At 37.6% G+C, this 18,093-nt stretch overlaps 2 protein-coding genes across 3 annotated transcripts in view; both read left to right on the forward strand.

The window, feature by feature from the left end:
* Positions 1-9,744: 9,744 nt before the first annotated feature.
* Positions 9,745-13,510, forward strand: LOC132176590 (E3 SUMO-protein ligase MMS21-like). 2 transcript variants are annotated; one of them, XM_059588841.1, is made up of 5 exons: positions 9,745-9,925; positions 10,482-10,553; positions 12,218-12,328; positions 12,442-12,551; positions 13,426-13,510. In XM_059588841.1, the coding sequence occupies exons 1-4, from the start codon at positions 9,830-9,832 to the stop codon at positions 12,523-12,525; spliced, it is 363 nt and encodes a 120-aa protein (XP_059444824.1). In that variant the 5' UTR covers positions 9,745-9,829; the 3' UTR covers positions 12,526-12,551; positions 13,426-13,510. The 2 variants fall into 2 exon arrangements, with proteins under 2 accessions (XP_059444824.1, XP_059444825.1); XM_059588842.1 differs by lacking the exon at positions 10,482-10,553.
* Positions 13,511-16,344: 2,834 nt separating this feature from the next.
* The window catches only part of LOC132174473 (protein EARLY FLOWERING 3-like), a 2,736-nt gene continuing 987 nt past the window's right edge, over positions 16,345-18,093 (forward strand). Inside the window, exons 1-3 of the mRNA XM_059586123.1 lie at positions 16,345-16,492; positions 17,302-17,399; positions 17,526-18,090. Coding sequence (XP_059442106.1) covers positions 16,345-16,492; positions 17,302-17,399; positions 17,526-18,090 — 811 coding nt within the window. The remainder of the gene's footprint in view (positions 16,493-17,301; positions 17,400-17,525; positions 18,091-18,093) is intronic.

Below are 18,093 nucleotides of genomic sequence, written 5' to 3' on the forward strand. Positions count from 1 at the left end.
AGTGTTGAAGGTAACAAAATCACTATTTTTGCTATCGGGACACAAATGATAGCAATTATGGGATTGTAATTTCGGTGCTCGTTAGAGATGTATCATTGTATATGTAGCTATTATTGATGAAAAATGAGCGGAAATAATAATCAAAATGAGCGGCAATTATGAATTGTGGTAATTCATCGAAAAAAAATTGATTTGTGGTAACACCATGAATAGGACATGCACTGTGATTAGGCATCATTTGGGTAGGAATTCGAAGCACTTATTAGCGAAAAATCATATTGTATTCCGCTTTACAAAAAAAAATAAAAATAAAAATAAAAGTAAAAGGTGGTTTCAATATTAGGGTAATCAAACGGCAACTTTTGACAAAAATATAGGATCAGTCAGCCCTAAGTTTTAGAAATATATATATATAACAAAGCTTGATAAAGATGGTTTGTCTAGAATTGTGTCATTCTCTGTGATATTTCTGATCTTTTTTAAGAGTTATATTACTAGTTGGGAAGGTATTGTGTTAATAACTTAATATTAAGGCTCCGTTTGTTTCGGTATGAAATAGTTTTTGAAAAATACTTTTTGCATTTTCGAGTGTTTGTTGCGACAAAGAAAATAATAGTTAACGAAAAATATTTTCAGTTTGATCAAACAAGCTTCTTTAATTTTTGTAAAATGGTTTTCAAAAAATGGAAACTGTGAACTATTTTTTGAGTTTGAGCATTTTATTCTCAAATCGATGAATCGAGTCGGGACGTCGCTAGGACCCCACGAGGACTTCACTGGGCCACTATCAAGACCCCATCGAGACTCGGTTGGAACCCATCAGGACTCAGTTAGGATATCGCCGAGACTCGATACGTACCCTACATGAACTCATTGGGATCCTGCTAGGCCACCGCCCAAACTTCGCAGGGATCCAGTCGGGCGAAGTTGCAAGAAAGTCATATGAGAGTCTACTAAATATCATTTTTCATATATATAATTGTGATTTTCCGTACGAAATAAACGGAGCCTTAATATTAACACAATAGCTTCCCTAATATAGCTCTTAAAAAGGATCAGAAATACCACATAGAATAACAAAATTCTAGACAAACCATCTTGCTATTTTCAAAACTTGACTTTAAACCGATAACTTCTTCAAAATAAGAACCCATTAAAATCTGAATTTTCCCTTACTTGAGTCTCTGGTAGGAAATATTGTAGTGCTATTGGCATAAAGTGAAATAACACAAAAAGCCATCTTATCCTCGATCTTAACTCCAAAAGATTCCTAGCTGCTGCTTTATCATAAAGTCCTCTAATCAAACTCATCACCATAACAAAAAAAAGTTTGGCTAACAAAGGTGATCCAATTCTTCAGCTTTTGGGGAAAAAAACAATTGCATCCCTGCAAGAAGCAGCTGGTTATGAATACATCCAAAAGAATTGGTTGAACATCACGCCATGACCAAATTTCCACATTGCCTTTCGATCTTAGACAAGACAATCAGCTTATGTGTGTGTATATGCTGAATTAGAAGTAATGCGTGAAAAGAAAGTCCACAATTTTGGGACTCCACACATTTGCACACATTTGTCCCATCGGAAAAATATTTTTGTCTTCAATTACTTCCCTTTATTCTGTACATCCATTGCATCTCTTGGGTTAAGATCTTATATGCATGCATCTCTTGTAAAGGAGCCGTTGGAGGTGTCACCCGAACCGAATTAAATTAAAAGAAAAAACTACTTTTCAGCTCTCTTAAATTTTGATACTTGTTTTGTTGAGCACACTTGCCAAATAAAGATGGAGAACCGTCCCCAAAAAGTAGCTCAATCTGCTGGGACCACGCCTAATGAAGCGGAGGTCACTAATTTGAATCTTCCTCCCCCTCTTGTGTGGACATGTCAAAAAATAAAAATAAATAAAGATGGAGAACCTATATAAAGATAAAACAGTCCACGTCATAGCTAGGTACGCAATTAAGCTCTTTGTTAGGGGTCTACTACTAGACGTATTCTAGGATTAAAATACCTTAGGATAATATGTTATCTTTATAGATAACATTAGAAGTAGGGATTAGAATTTAAATATTAAAGATTGAAAATTCTATATACGACTCCAAACGACACCTATTCTGAATGTATAGGTGTTTCACACAATGTTATGCGGAAATAGATCTTACCTAACAATTAATAAACAACCAAAAATATATGAAACAATAAACAATAAACAACACAAATATTTTGGTTACGAAAAGGAAACCAATTAGAGAACTCTCTAAAAGTAAAACCTCTCCGAGGCAGTCAAACCTAGGAAATCAACTAACTCAGTAAAAGAATAAAGGATTACAAGACGTTCACACTTACAAAACCTTTGCAATTGACTCGATCTTGTATAAGACAAGCGATTCACTTGGCTTCTACCACAGTAGCCCTTTCCAGAGACAGCTGGCACAATCCTTCTACGTGATCTCCCTTCACTGGAACTCCGGTTGACTTCACTTCAACAATCAACAAACGATCACTCTAAGAGAGAGAACAGACTCTCTATGTCACAGACTCTCTTAGCACACGACGGCGAATTCTAGATGCAGAAATTCGTAGTAATACAGATCTGTAGAGATTTATATATATAATACAAAGACCCCTACTCTAATTATGACTCAATTACATTTAAATTAAACCTAGCAGACTACGGGCCGTTCGGACGGTAAATGGGCTCGTCCGGACAGGGTTCTTAAAACACGGGAAAATATTGTTCTCGTAAGTGGTCGTCTGAACGCCGTTGTAGACGAGGCTCTCAGGATAAAATTAACTGTGCAGCTTTTAAATCTCGTCCGAACGGCTATGAATCTCGTTCGGACGCCCATATGATTTGGCACTTTGAATCCATTTTGCTTACCGAACATTTAGCCAACACTTAAAACTTACAAACTTCCCCTTTGGCAATTTCGAAGACAAAATCAATCGGACGAGTCACCATCCTCTCCCCAATTTTATACTCCCCCTTTTTGTCACAAATTGACAAAATGTATCATGTTTCCTGAAACACTCAACACAAAAACATCAAGGTATATGTGGAACAGGAAAAACAATAATCAAACACTCATGATCACATATAGGAAAATGCATGAAGAATACAACAAGATCATGAATAACATAAACTCCCCCTCAATATAAGACTTAATAATCAACAAGAAACTTTTAAAAAAAATTTCTCTCCCTCAAAAGTCAAATGAACACACATGATACACACATCAACAACTCATGTATTTTAGCAATGAATATCCCAAACATACTCCAAATATGCAAAATATACATGAGACTAGAAATGGTAAGAAACTCATATTGTTTAACCCAAGCCAAGAGAAATGATCCATTCAACCCATGCTTGTGTGTTGTGTGTGTAAGCCATCTAATGAGAAAAAAAATATCAGTTTACAAAAGAGGGGAAAGTTTCACCAACACGAGGTTTTTACAAGTAAATTCAATCAAAAGTCAAACCTTATCATACTAAGGCCTAGCCACTCTCATCCAATACAATCCTCTTTTGAAAAATAATAGCACAAGTTTGACACAGTAGAAATAAATTCCATAAGGAACATGTTCTTTTGATTGTGTTTCACTATTTTGATTCTTTTTATCTTTGAGAGTGTGTCCTTAAACAATTGGTGCTTTATACAAAAGAAAGAATGCAGGAATTTTTAAGCCCTAGGTTCAACTAGCATATGGTTAATTTGAAAAAAAATATGACTAGTCAAAAACACCTCATGTAGTTACCTAACATGCCTCACTTTTTAAAAAAATTTCCTCAAATTAAGCTTAAGTGTGCATAAGAATTAAACATAGGTAAAACGTACCACATACGCTCAAGCTTTAGGTAACTGCAAAAACAAGTCCATTGAAACAATTTTCTATCTCATGCATATTTAGAATATTCCAAGATGCAAGAAATTAAATCCATGTAGGCAACATGAGAAATTAATGGACTATCTGGGTACATAAGACAAAAGAAAGAAAGAAAAGAAAAACAACCAAATTAAAATATTTTTGTCTTTTTGATTTTTTTTTTTTTTAAATGCACACAAAACAAAACATGTTAAAAGAAACAAAACACAAACAACAAAAAATTTAAACCAAAAAAAAAAAAACACCCAACAAACTATGACACTAGGACACACACACACACACACACACACACACACACACATATATATATATATATATATAAGCAAAGTCTGTCCTAGGCATGCAATGTGCCCACCTAAACTAGGTGAGTCCAATACCACTCCCCCTCAACGGGTGAACGGTATCAACCTTCTTAACCCAAACTTTCTTCATTATGGGAACAGAAGTGTGACTCTAGTCCAAGTCATTTAACTGGGTGATAACACCCCTTAGCATGTTGAATAATTCCTCATGACTATCCCTAGAATGAAAATAGTCTCTTTTTGGCTCATGATTATTCAACTGAAAACAATTAGGGCGAATATGCCCAATCTTACCACAATGATGACATGTAGGAATGAACCTTTGAGAAAGTTGGTTCCTTGCAAAGTAAACAATGTTGGAGTTGCTTCTAGGTAAAAAGTGATCAGTACGAGAGTACTTACCTTTCTTACCCTTCTTACATCTTGAGGTGGCAGTGGTTGTTTTCTTCTTTTTCTTTAAGACTTCTTTTCCTCTTCTTCTTGAAGAGTGAACAACAACTAGCTTATCTTTATCCAATGGCTCTTCCAAGTTTTCTGTTTCAACAAAAACTTTCTTGGAAGAAGAAGCAAGGTTAGAGGAAGGAGCAATAATCTTGTCAAAATCAATCACAGGTTTATCAAAAGTAGATTTTTGGGTATGCAAAATTTTGTCAAGATTATCGTTAGAGAATTTTTCCAATAGAGTTTTGGATTTCTTTAATTCATTCTCTAATGACTCAACTTTATTAGCAAGATCATGATTTTTAGATTTAAATGTTTTACACAAATCAAGAGAATCACTCAATTCACCAATTAGCTCATCTTTATCATGTTCAGCCTCTCTGAGTTTCTTTAGATTCTTGGAATTAATAACTTGTAGCTCAAAGAATTCCACAAACAACAAATTATAAGTCTCCTGAAGATCAATTTCATTATCAGAATCATAGTCAGAATAATATTGTTTATCAGAAGACATAATAGTTTCACAAAAATTATTATCAACAGTTGCGAAACAATCAAGAGTTTGAGACATCTAGAAAATATATAGGATCACACTCGGGAATTTAATCCCTTGACAGAGTGAACCCGCTCTGATACCAATTGAAAATTCTATATACGACTCCAAACGACACCTATTCTGAATGTATAGGTGTTTCACACAATGTTATGCGAAAATAGATCTGACCTAACAATTAATAAACAACCAAAAATATATGAAACAATAAACAATAAACAACACAAATATTTTGGTTATGAAAAGGAAACCAATTAGAGAACTCTCTAAAAGTAAAACCTCTCTGTGGTAGCCAAACTCAGGAAATCAACTAACTCAGTAAAAGAATAAAGGATTACAAGACGTTCACACTTACAAAACCTTTGCAATTGACCCGATCTTGTATAAGACAAGCGACCCACTTGCCTTCTACCGCAGTGGCCATTTCCAGAGACAGCTAGCACAATCCTTCTACGTGATCTACAGACTCTCTTAGCACACGACAGCGAATTCTAGATGCAGAAATTCGTAGTAATACAGATATGTAGAGATCTATATATATAATACAAAGACCCATAGTCTAATTAGGACTCAATTACATTTAAATTAAACCTAATAGACTACGGGCCATTCGGACTGTAAATGGGCTCGTCCGGACGGGGCTCTTAAAACACGGGAAATATTGTTCTCGTAAGTGGTCGTCCGAATGCTGTTGCAGACGAGGCTCTCGGGATAAAATTAACTGTGCAGCTTTTAAATCTCGTCCAGACGGCTATGAATCTCGTTCGGACACCCATATGATTTGGCACTTTGAATCCATTTTGCTTACCGAACATTTAGCCAACACTTAAAACTTACAAAGATAAGTATTATCATTAAACTAGTTTACTCTACTTAGAATTTTATTTTCACTATTTATTGTAATTGTCTATTTAAAGACATCAAGCTCATTAATAAATTAATCAGAAAATTAATCCCAGACCTTATGTTTGAAAAAGAGTTTTTAGGTTTTCTTAAAATCTAAAAGGTTTAGGTTCTCTTAGAATCTAAGGTCTAGGTTCCCACAGAACCTAAATTCTATTCCGTTACGTGTTTGCAAAATCATTCACGCTTACATTTTGTCCATATACCCTCTTGATTCTACTCTTACTAACTTAAGCATAAGAGGTGGTTCCATCATCACTTTCAGCATTTCACTCTAACCTTTGCTAACTTAAGTTATGATTTTTGTAAGTGTCATAGGACAATCTATCAAACCGACAGTATATTTGAATTTAACATAATTTATAGAGTTAGTTCATATACCTAATATATAACTGATATTATTTTGAAGAGGGACCGTGAAGATCAAAATGATTGTTCGAAAGTTTAGTAAAAAAAAAAAATAGAGCATTTTTGGTATTTTTATTACAAGATATTTAAGGGATTGATATTAAAATAAAAACAAGAGAATTACAGCTTAAAGATATATATAAAGAAAAAAAGACAAGAAAGAAAAGCAAAGCATGGAAATGCGATTTTGTCGATGGGAGCTTAAGAGCATGTTTGGGATTGCATTTGAGAAATATAGCTTTTAAGTTAAAAAATGCATTTGGGATTGCGTTTGCCAAAAGTGCATTTTGGTCATCCCTTAAAAGTATGGGTGTCAAAAATTATTGGGGAATCGGAACCAGAATCGGAAAACCAGGAAACCGGGGAGCCGATTCCGGTTCCGGTCCCGGTTTTTGGCACCCTGTTATGACCGGAAAACCAGAACCGGGTATATATATATTAAACCGGTTAAAAAAACAATTTTCTTAAAAAATCGGTTACCGGATCGGGTACAAACCAGAACGTACCTATAACCGGGACCCGGTTCCCAATTGCCCAAAACCAAGAACCGTAGTATCCCAGTTTTGGCCAAAAATCAGGACCTGGGAACCGGGAACGGGTTGACACCCCTACTTAAAAGAGAAATAGGATTTTTGAACCCTTAAAAGTGCTTTTAATTTTTTTTACTAAACGAGTATTTTTTTCTTCAAATGAACTTTTTGAGTGTTAAACACACTTTTAAGCTCTTCAAACGCATGAAATGAGATTTTTGTCAAAGGGAACTTAAATGCAAGGGAGATACGCGAAATTGCTGTGTAGAAACTGCCGTATCAACATCTCATAGAAATTGCCGTATCAACATTTCATGCACTAATTCTGTGGACCGGATTACCTTATGGTCGGTAAAAATTGAGGCTCCAAAACAGGCCCTAAATGAAAGGAGATTTTTGTCAAAGGGAGCTTAAATGCAAGGGAGATATGCGAGATTGCCGTGTAGAAACTGCGGTATCAACATCTCATAGAAATTGCCGTATCAACATTTCATGGAAATTGCCATACAGAAACTACGGTACCAACATCTCATACTCATAGAAATTGTCGTAAAAACATGCGCTAATTCTGCGGACCGGATGACCTTTGGATCGGGATCCCCGGCAATGCATGGGAATTGCCCATCAAAAATGGTTGAAATCCTAGCCATTAAATTTCATCAAATGGTCTATATACTGCCACATGTCCATTTAATTAAAAAATACTAAAATAATATTTAAGTTTTTTTAAAAAAATATAAAACAAAATAATAATAAAAAAAAAATTATAAAAAAAGTATGGGGTGGCCGGCCACCCTGTGGTCACACACCCCATTCTGAGAATTTGGGGTGGCCAAAGCCACCCCAATGGTTGGGGTGGCCGAGCCACCCCCCATGGTCCTAGGGTTGGCTCAGCCCACCCCTAGGGGCCAAATCGAAAAGAAATTTTTATGCTGGACTCTAGTGGTGGCCGAACCACCCCCTCCTGGGGGGGCCTAATCCCAAGATCTGGGGGGCCGGCCACCCCATCTCTCTAGGGTGGTTGGCCACCCCCTAGGCCAAACCCAAAAAAAAAAAAAGGGTTTGGCCCTAGGATTGCTCAACACCCCTGGGCTACAGGAGCCACCCCAGTTTCAAAACCCAGCTTAGGTCGGGTGGTCGACCACCCCTATGGCCATGAGCCTCAACCCGGCCATTGGCCACCCCCATTCTATAACCGGGGCCCCATACTTTTTTTTTTTATAATTTTTATTTTTTTATAATTTTATTTTATATTTTCTTTTAAAACTTAAATAATATTTTAGTATTTTTTAATTAAAGGGACATGTGGCAAACTGGAGGCCATTGGATGAAATTCAATGGCTAGGATTTCAACCATTTTTGATGGGCAATTCCCCATGCATTGCCGGGAATCCCGATCCATGACCTTTACCTTTTGGTCGGTGAAAATTGAGGGTCCATTTGTTGTTGGAAAATATTTATAGAGAAAAATATTTTTCATGAAAAATTATTTATTTGAAAATATTTTTCAGCGATTGGCACCTCCAGAAAATCACAATTATATGTATATATATATATATATGAAAAATGATATTTAATAGACTTTCATATAACTGTTATACAACTATAATAATGTAGTAGTGAAAATCAGCCAATGATTTTTATTTTTTACAAACTCTTGTTGATCTAAATGTTGATTTTCACTGCTACATCATCATAGTTGTATGGCAATCGTATGAGAATTGATATATATATATTAAGATAATGTACTGGCTAAGTCTCGGGTCCAAGCGAGGTCCTGATTAGGTCTCGATGAGTCCCAACTAGCTCCCAGCGAAGTTTAGACAGTGGCTCGGCAGGGTCCCGATGAAGTCTCGGCGGTTTCCTGACCAACTCCTGACGATGTCCTCACTAAGTTTCGAAGAAGTCCCAAGGGGTCCTGAACGAGTCTCGATGGTGTCTAGACCGGATCCTAGCAAAATCAATGCGGTGGCCTGACGGGGTCTCTGTGATTTCATGCAGGGTGCAGACCAAGTCTCGGCAATATTTTGACCGAGTCACGACAGGTCCCAACCGAGTCTCGATGGGGTCTCAATAGTGGCCTCGTGAAGTCCTTTGAAGGTCCCGGCGATGTTCCGACTCAATCCATCGATTTGAAAATCAGGTGTTCAAATTCATAAAATAGTTTACGGTTTCCATTTTTTGATAATCATTTTACGAAAATTAAACATGCTTGTTCGATCAAATTGAAAATATTTTTCGTCGCACCAAGCACTCAAAATTACAAAAAATATCTCTTAAAAAATATCTTACACGAACCATAATATTAACACAATAACTTCCCAACTAGCAATATAACTCTTAAAAAAGATCAGAAACCACATAGAATAACACAATTCTAGACAAACCATCTTGCTATTTCCAAAACCTGACTTTAAGCCGATCGATAACTTCTTCCAAATAAGAACTCATTAAAATCTGAAAATTTTCCCAACTCGAGTCTCTGGTAGGAAACATAGTAGTGCTATCAAACGTGCTCTAATTCTCTTTATCAAACTTTGCAAAAATAAAAAATAAAAATTATCGGCCTAAAAAGTAAATAATAATAATGATAATAAAATGAAAGTTGCTCTATTTTTAACTTTGGTTTAATGAAATTCTTATTCATCAAAAATAATAATGATAATAATAAAAGACAAATGCTAAATCGGTGCGTCGTTGGTGGGAAAACTTTTCCCTCTTGTCTCACTCTCCGTCCAAAATGATCACGAATCAAACACGGTTCTCAGAACCCAAAAGTCCCAAAACCCAAGTGACTAACGATGGCCTCCACTTCGGCTTCGCGGTCCACAGGCGTCACCGGAAGAATCCAAACTGCAGCTTCGACACTGTACTCCGACAATCAGTCCCTCATCGCTGTAAATTTCCTTCCTGTGTTTTACCATTTTAGAAGTACTTTTTGGTGATTTTGGGAATCGAATTTGTTTCCATCTTTTAGTTTTGGAAAGAAATTCAAGTTCTTTGAAAATGGTGGCCAAGCAGTGCCTGGTACCCCTGAAGGCGCTTTTGGTTCAGCATTTTTGGAAGCGGTTTTGCTATAATTGCTTTATGTAATTAAATTTAAACCGTAAGGTAGTCTATACTTTGATTTCGAAAGAAGTTCGCGTTGTTTTCTGAAAGTGAACACAATGGGATGCTTTTGCTTTTAAAGCAAGATAAGTGCTTTCTAAAGTTGATAAATGCTAAAACTCAGTGCTGACTGATCCTATATTATTGTCGAAAGCTGCTGTTTGATTTCCCTATTGAAATTACTTTTTTTTTTTTGCTGAATATAATATGATTTTTCGCTAATAACTGATTCGAATTCCTACCCAAATGATGCCTAATCATATTGCTTGTCCTATTCATGGTGTTACCACAACTCAAATTTTTTCGATGAATTAGCACAACTCAATTTTGGGTTGTTTGTTTCAGGAATTTCGGAAGGCGTTAAATATGATGAAGGAAATTGGGGTTGATTTGGAGAGAGATAATCAGTCTCAGATGGTATTCTACTATTCTGGACAATGAGCTTTTTTTTCCTCAATAGTATTGTTGTTTATACTTTGTTTGATTGCGAGAGAATATAGAAAAAATTGAAAGGAATTTAAATTTTTGGATATGAATTTCTTTTCAGCATTTGGCAATTCAAAATGATAGAATACTTCCCCAACTGATGAATAGCATTTTTTTTAGGATTAATTCAGTCCCATTAGGGTTGGCTCAAGTGGGAAGGGCCTTACTCTTGGTAGCGTTTCCCATCAAGTCTAAGTTCGAATCTCCTTAGATGTAAACAATTCCTTGGGACAAGCTCGCCGGCAGAGCCGGAGTATTACTCGATTCGTGTGGAGGGAGCACTTTACATGAGTTTGAAGTTTACTCAACCCCAAGGGGTTGGCTCAAGTGGTGGAGGCCTTGGTCTTAAGGTATTGCTCCCTTCAAGGTCCAATGTTCAACACCTCATGGGTGTAAACAATCCTTTGGGGCCACACCCCCTGGTGGGGTGAAAAGCCAGCGATTTAACCAGTTTTATGTAGGAAAATTTTCGAGGGTGTGGTGCATAAGACCGGGGTTTACTCTGCAGGGGTGAGTCCGAAGGTCCCTACCTTGGAGAGGTTCCCCGACATAAAAAAAAAAAAAGTTTACTCGACAGGGGTGGGTACACGAAGTGACACTACCTTTGGGGGGTTCCTCATCATCAAAAAAATTATTAGTGGCTAAGAAAATGTTGGGGAAGGTAAAGAAGTTCAAATATTTTTGGCAGAAGTGGACACTGTTTCCCTCGGGTCCCTTTGAAACAATAGGTGTCGGCCGCCCCAAACCGACCAACCGCATCGGGGCTCCTAAACCACATCAACGCTGACAGTTGTCAGTAGTCAATCAGTTTATCGATATGAGCAGTGTCACCCACCTTGCCACTAGATTTGATGGCAAATTGGTGGTGGGGATGCAAAATCTTGTACCGAACCAATAGATTTGGCAGTTGGGGTGCACGAGCTCACACCTTTCCCTAAGATTTGGTGGTAAGGTGTGAAATCTTGCATCTCATAACAATTAATTACACCATACATGGCCTTGGGCAGAGAGAGGGAGAGGCTAAGAGAGGGAGAACAGGTCAGGAGGGAGACGTGGAGAGACTAGGCAGTACAGTCGGTTGGATTGGGGGGAGTTGATTTTTTTTGGCACTCATCACCTGACAGCCAACCTGACCCGTCAGAAATCCATTTCCTTTCCTGATACGTGGTTCAAAAATCTTATAACCTTTCTTTTTTGACAATGCTGAGAATCCTATATCTTGGAACTTTCTATGTTCGAGTTGGCGAGGCTAAAAAATTTGTGTTTGAAAGAAAAAGGATTAATTTAAATGTTATGGACATGTAAATGACCTCAGCCTCAAAAACCTATATTAATCCCACTGAAACTGAAGCATTATCTCTTGTTTTCTAGTATAATAGCGACCTTTCCTTTATGCCTATGTTGATTTGTTCACTGCCTTTTGGTTGGATTATAGGAGTTATCTCACAATTACTTTACGGTTTATCTTCTTGACGGAAGGTGTTCTACTTAAAAATGATTGAAAGCCCCACTTTTTCTAAATTACAGTTTGAAGATGATGGGAAACTCTAGATACTTGGCAATATAGATCAATTAGTAACTGGATGTTGTTGCAGGTGAAAGAGCTTGAAAATGCAGCTGTTGAGTTTCTGGCTACATATGAAGACTGTACACATTTTTCATCAGCAATTCATTCTGTTGGAGATAGGTGCCAGCCTGTAGGAGAGGTGCTTGAACTCGATATTAGGCAAAGTTATTCTCTTTGAATGATTTTGTCTCTATATAAATATTTTATTATCCTCCTTTTCTCTGATTTGTTAATATGATGCTTGAAATGCAGTTAACCAATTTTAAGAAGTTGTTTGAGGATGAGATTGCGAAGCTCAAGGCTAGTTCTCTTCAGTTCCACAAAACCATCCTATAATACGCCAATTTAGAGAAGCTATCTGGGTATGTTTTCTCTCTATTATTTTCTTTGGAGTTTCTTGGGCGTTGGACTATTAAAAGGATAGGCAAGAATTTCAAATTTTTACTACTAGATTTTTTACATTTTTTCTTAGTTTTTTTCTATTTTAAAATTATGTGTTGAAGTGTTTTCTACCTTTTTTTTCTTTTTTTTTTTTTTAATCTAATACATTTTTACTGTATTACTAATGCTCATCATGTGGGACAAACACATTACAACATCGAGACTACCCCTCTTGGTCTAGAATTGTCATGCTTCTCATTTCTTCTGATTGAGAGATTCACTTTTCACTCGTTGTTCAGAGCAGGTTACCTAGACGTTTTTCAGATCATTTCCCTATGCTTCTTGATTGTGGTGATTTTCATAGTGTAAAAGTTACTTTAAATTTGAAAACGTGTGGTTGAAAATGGATGGATTTGTTGAGAAGGTGAGACTCTTAATATTCTCAAGGATGTCCTAGTTTTGTCTTAGCTCAGAAGTTAAAAGCTTCGAAAGCCGACTTAAAGAAGTGGAATGATTTGGAGTTTGGTAATGTTGAATAGAGAAAAAGGGCTTTTCTTGATGAGCTACAAGGCCTTGATGTTGCTGAGAAGCAGATGCCTCTGTTTGGGTGAAGAGCAATTGAGGAAGGATGTGGTTACAATAGAGTTGGAAAATACTACTCTTTTGAAGGAGATGTGTTGGAGGTAAAAGTTGAGGGTGTTATGGCTAAAAGAGGGGGACAAAAATACCCAGTTCTTCCATTAGATTGCTAATTCTAGTAGAAGCTGCAACTCTATAGAGAATTTGATTATCAATGGTGTTACCTCCTCCAATCCGCTTGATATTAAAGCTCATATAATTCATTTTTACTTTCAGCTCTACTCCGAGAATGAGCATTGGCGCACAGATGTGAATGGTCTCCCATTTCAATCTATTTGTGAGGAGGCAATTTGGTTGGAACAAGCTTTCAAGGAAAGGGGGGGTTTTGAGGTAATGGAAGACATAAATGAGGATAAGGCTCCGGGTCCAAATGGTTTTCCTATGGCTTTCATCCAATCCTGTTGGGATCTTTTCAGAAAAGAGGTCATGGAAGTCTTTCTTGTGTTTCATCAGCAGAGTAAATTTGAGAAAAGTCTGAATGCCACTTCATCACTAAATTATTGCGAAGGTCTTAGCAAATAGAATGAAAAATATTTTGGAGAATATCATTTCAAATACTCAGAATGCTTTTATTAGAGGGCGTTAGATCTTAGACTTTGTTTTCATCGCTAATGAATGCCTAGATAGCCGTCTTAAATTAGATGAGCCAAGGGTTTTGTTTAAATTGGACCTAAAGAACGCTTATGATCATGTTAGTTGGGATTTTCTCCTTTACTTGCTAAGGAGATGTGGTTATAGGGAGAGGTGGCAGAAGTGGATTGCACATTGCATATCTATAATTCAGTTCTCTATCCTAATTAATGGTACGCAAAGTGGTTTTTTCAATAGCTCTCAGGATCTAAGGCAAGGGTCTCTCCCTTTCTTTTTGTGATTGTTATAGCTTTGAGCCTTTGAGTCGTATGATGTCGGCTGCTATGAATGGGGGCTTTATTTCTGGTTTTTTAATGGGGGGCTAGGAGTGATGATCTTGTCTTTGTACCCCATCTCTTTTTTGCTGGTGATACTCTTATTTTCTGTGGGACTACTCCAAACCAGTTTTGATACTTGAGATGTGTCATTGTTTGTTTTGAATCCGCCTTTGGGTTGAAGATTAAGTTGGCTAAATCGGAGTTGGTTCTTGTGGGTAACATGCCAAATGTGATTGGGTTGGCTCATATTCTAAGTTGTAGGGTTTCTTCCTTGCCTATGAAATATTTGGGCCTTCTTTTGAGTGCTCTGTTTAAGGCTGTTATAGTTTGTATGAACGGTTTAAACACAAAAGGCGGAGGCTATTATATTATTCAACTTATGTTAACCTAATACAAGCATCCTATTATATAGGATTAGGGAAATACCATAGAGACTAAAATACCCCCAAAACCCTAATGACTCAAACCCTAACTCTTCTAACACTCCCCCTCAAGCTGGAGCATATACATCATATGAATCCAGCTTGGGAGATACAAGCAAACGAAAAACAACTAGAAAACATATTCTAACACTCCCTCTCAAGCTGGAACAGCTTGGACCACACAAGTTAATTAAATAAAACTTCAATGCCGGTCGAAAACTCGTTGATAACTTGAACAACCATTTGATCGGTTCTCGCCGAAAAACACCAAGGCCGGTCGGATGCAACGATCACTTGATCGGTTCTCGCCGGAGAATCCAAGGCTGGTTGGATACATCGATCTTGGGATTGGTTCTCGCCGAAAAACACCAAGGCCGGTCGGATGCAACGATCACTTGATCGGTTCTCGCCGGAGAATCCAAGGCCGGTCGGATACATCAATCACAAACAACAAACAAACAACAAATTTTCACATGATTAACCAACAAGATTAGCCGAAAAACAGATACCGGAAAAACAAAAAACTTTGCCGGAGCTTTCGCTGGACATACGCCGGAACTTCGTCGGGGCTTCAAAACTGGCCGGAAACACACAGAACAGGCTGGCAATACCTAAAAACAGAAGAAAAACACTGAAAAACAGAACAGAAACAGTCACTGGAGGCTCGCCGGACCATTGCCAGAGTATCGCCGGAGCTCGCCGGAACTTGCCGGAGAAGACAGAACACTCCGGCCACTTCAAAAACAGCAACTACAGAATCAAAAGAGGGCCACACAGTAACGTTTCAACACCAAAAGCATCAAATCGTCGGAATATTTTTTTTTTTCCCGATGGCCGCTGCAACTTTTCCGGCCACCATAGAACACTCCGGCCACTTCAGACAAGACAGAAAACCACCGCAGAACTATCCGGCCAGCATCACAGAACATCAAAAACAAACAAAATATATATTTTTTTCTCACCGGAAGGAGTTCCGGTCACCATAAAACAAGAACAAAACAGCTCTACGGAACTCTTTGGAGCTCTTTGAAGGTACTGCCCGTGTGGGTTAGCCCACACGGGCAGTGCTGCCACCAAGAAGAAAACTAAATTACCCAAGAATCGAAACAAGCTCTGATACCATGTTATAGTTTGTATGAACGGTTTAGACACAAAAAACGGAGGCTATTATATTATTCAACTTATGTTAACCTAATACAAGCATCCTATTATATAGGATTAGGGAAATACCATAGAGACTAAAATACCCCCAAAACCCTAATGACTCAAACCCTAACTCTTCTAACACTCCCCTCAAGCTGGAGCATATACATCATATGAATCCAGCTTGGAATATACAAGCAAACGAAAAACAACTAGAAAACATATTCTAACAATATCAAAACTTTTGTCTGTTGGCTTCCAAAAATAAAGGAGTTTTACCAGAGTTGCCTCTATTATTTTCTTCTTTTTCTTATATCCATTTATACTAGTCTCGTTCTGATCAAATAGGTTGTACAATTCACCACTGCTCTTGGTTCGGGCAACTTGTGATTGTAGATAATGACTCTGAAGAGATATTAGGAAGTTTGGGTCTCTTCTATGTGAATGTGATGTAAATTCTAGAGTATAGTTTTTGTTTTTATTGGAGAAGCGAAGTGATCATTTAGTGGAAAATCTAAAGTGCCTCCTAGGAAGCTGCTATCATTTTATGTTTTGGGAAGTCTTTCGTGTTCTCTCAATTTAAAGCTACATTAGATTGTTGTCTGCAGATGAAAATTAAATTAGGAGTATAGATATTTCTTTTGAATTGAAGAGTTGCAATTATGGCTTTGAGGGAGGGAGAACTCAGTGTGTGCAGTCCCAAGATCCCTTCTAATGTGGCATTTTTTGTGTGTACAAAGGCCCTTGATAACATTTTAACAGTGTATACTGGATCATCCTATAGCAGGGAGATGTGCCATCCTAATAGAGGTACTTTGCACTAGGCGACCCCTGAGACAGTGGATCATCTCATTATTCATTGTCAGTTTGCGTCTGCCTTTTCACATGTATACCTGTCTCGGTTTATTATTGCTTAATCCTGCTGACCACTGGAGAACATTTCCTATTGTGGCAATCGAGGGCATGGAGCAACAAGAGGAGCAAGTAATGGGGTATGATCCTTGGAGCTGTTGTTGGGTGGATCTTTGGAGAATATTGACAATGTGGAATTGTTAGTGTACATGGTGACGAGGCGGATAACTCATATGTAGTATCTTGGTGTTCTGTGATGGATTTGTTTGCGGGGCTGGGTTTCCTATTATTTTTATCTGCTCCCTAAGCATACAGTGATATTCCCCTTCTATAGCTTGTATATATTACACATTTTGTGTAGTTTCTAATAAGATTTGATGATCTGTCCATGCAAAAAAAGAAAAAGAAAAAACTCTTTACTTATGTACATGTCATTTTTTTTTAATAAGTTTATCGATCTCATTATAAAGTGTTGAAGGGCACAACCCTAATACACATGATACTTACAAGATGATGCCATGGTGCTTGATTTGGTTTCATCTTTCATATCCCAGTTGATTATGTGGGGGACTTTGTAAAATGCAATTTTGTAACCATTAAACCACTTCCTTAGTCTCCAATTGCAAATCCAATTTTGGGTTGCTTTTTTATGTGCTGGTCCTTTTTATGATGATGCTATCTGGTGTTTGATTCTGCTGTGTTGTCCCATTGAATTTCTTGTATTACCTTCGGTTGGTTATATCTTTTTGGAAGCTTCATTTGATGAATATTGTGTGATTTAGTTCTTGATCCGACTCATGTTACTCTCTACAGTCAGCAAAGAGTGTTTGCAGTTCAAGTATTTGAGTTGCATAGACTGATAAAGGTATGGTGGTCTTCGACCCTGTTAAATAGCTTCTGCTGGTCTTAATATGCTTTGCATATTTATTTCATATTTGTTTAATTTGATTTACCTAAAAGGCATGTAGCTTAATTATTTATATTCAAACAGGTCCAACAACTGATTGCTGAATCACCGAATCTTTTGCTTGAAGATGGTACTTTTCTGGGCAAAGCTTCATTGACGGTTACTCCTGCAAAGAAACTTCCGCTCAAGTATGTTTTAAAACCGCCATCGCACATTGTTAAGGGCAAAGACAATTCCGAGAATCCAAACCATAAAATGGAATTTTCTGCAGAAAATGCGGTTGGGAAGACATGTCTTTCTTCTGTGAAAAATGGTAGTCAGCCGTCAAATTATGGGCCTTATCCAGGACACTTGCAGCCAGCAACTATGGCTACTGGTAATAATATGGGTCCTTGGTCTTTCCATCAGTCACCTGGGCATCAATGGTTAATTCCTGTAGTGTCTCCCTCTGAAGGACTTATATACAAGCCCTATCCTGGACCTGGGTATATGGGAACAGTTTGTGGAGGAGCTGGACCTTTCAGCCCAGCTCCCTTGACAGGTAACTTTATGAATCCAGCCTATGGGGTTCCAGCTTCTCCTCATCATCAAGGAATCGGGAATCTTCCTGGTACTACTCCACTCGGTCATTCTTACCTTCCTCTATATGGCA

This window comes from Corylus avellana, chromosome ca3 (assembly GCF_901000735.1).
Source record: "Corylus avellana chromosome ca3, CavTom2PMs-1.0".
In the NCBI taxonomy this organism is placed as follows: Eukaryota; Viridiplantae; Streptophyta; class Magnoliopsida; order Fagales; family Betulaceae; genus Corylus; species Corylus avellana.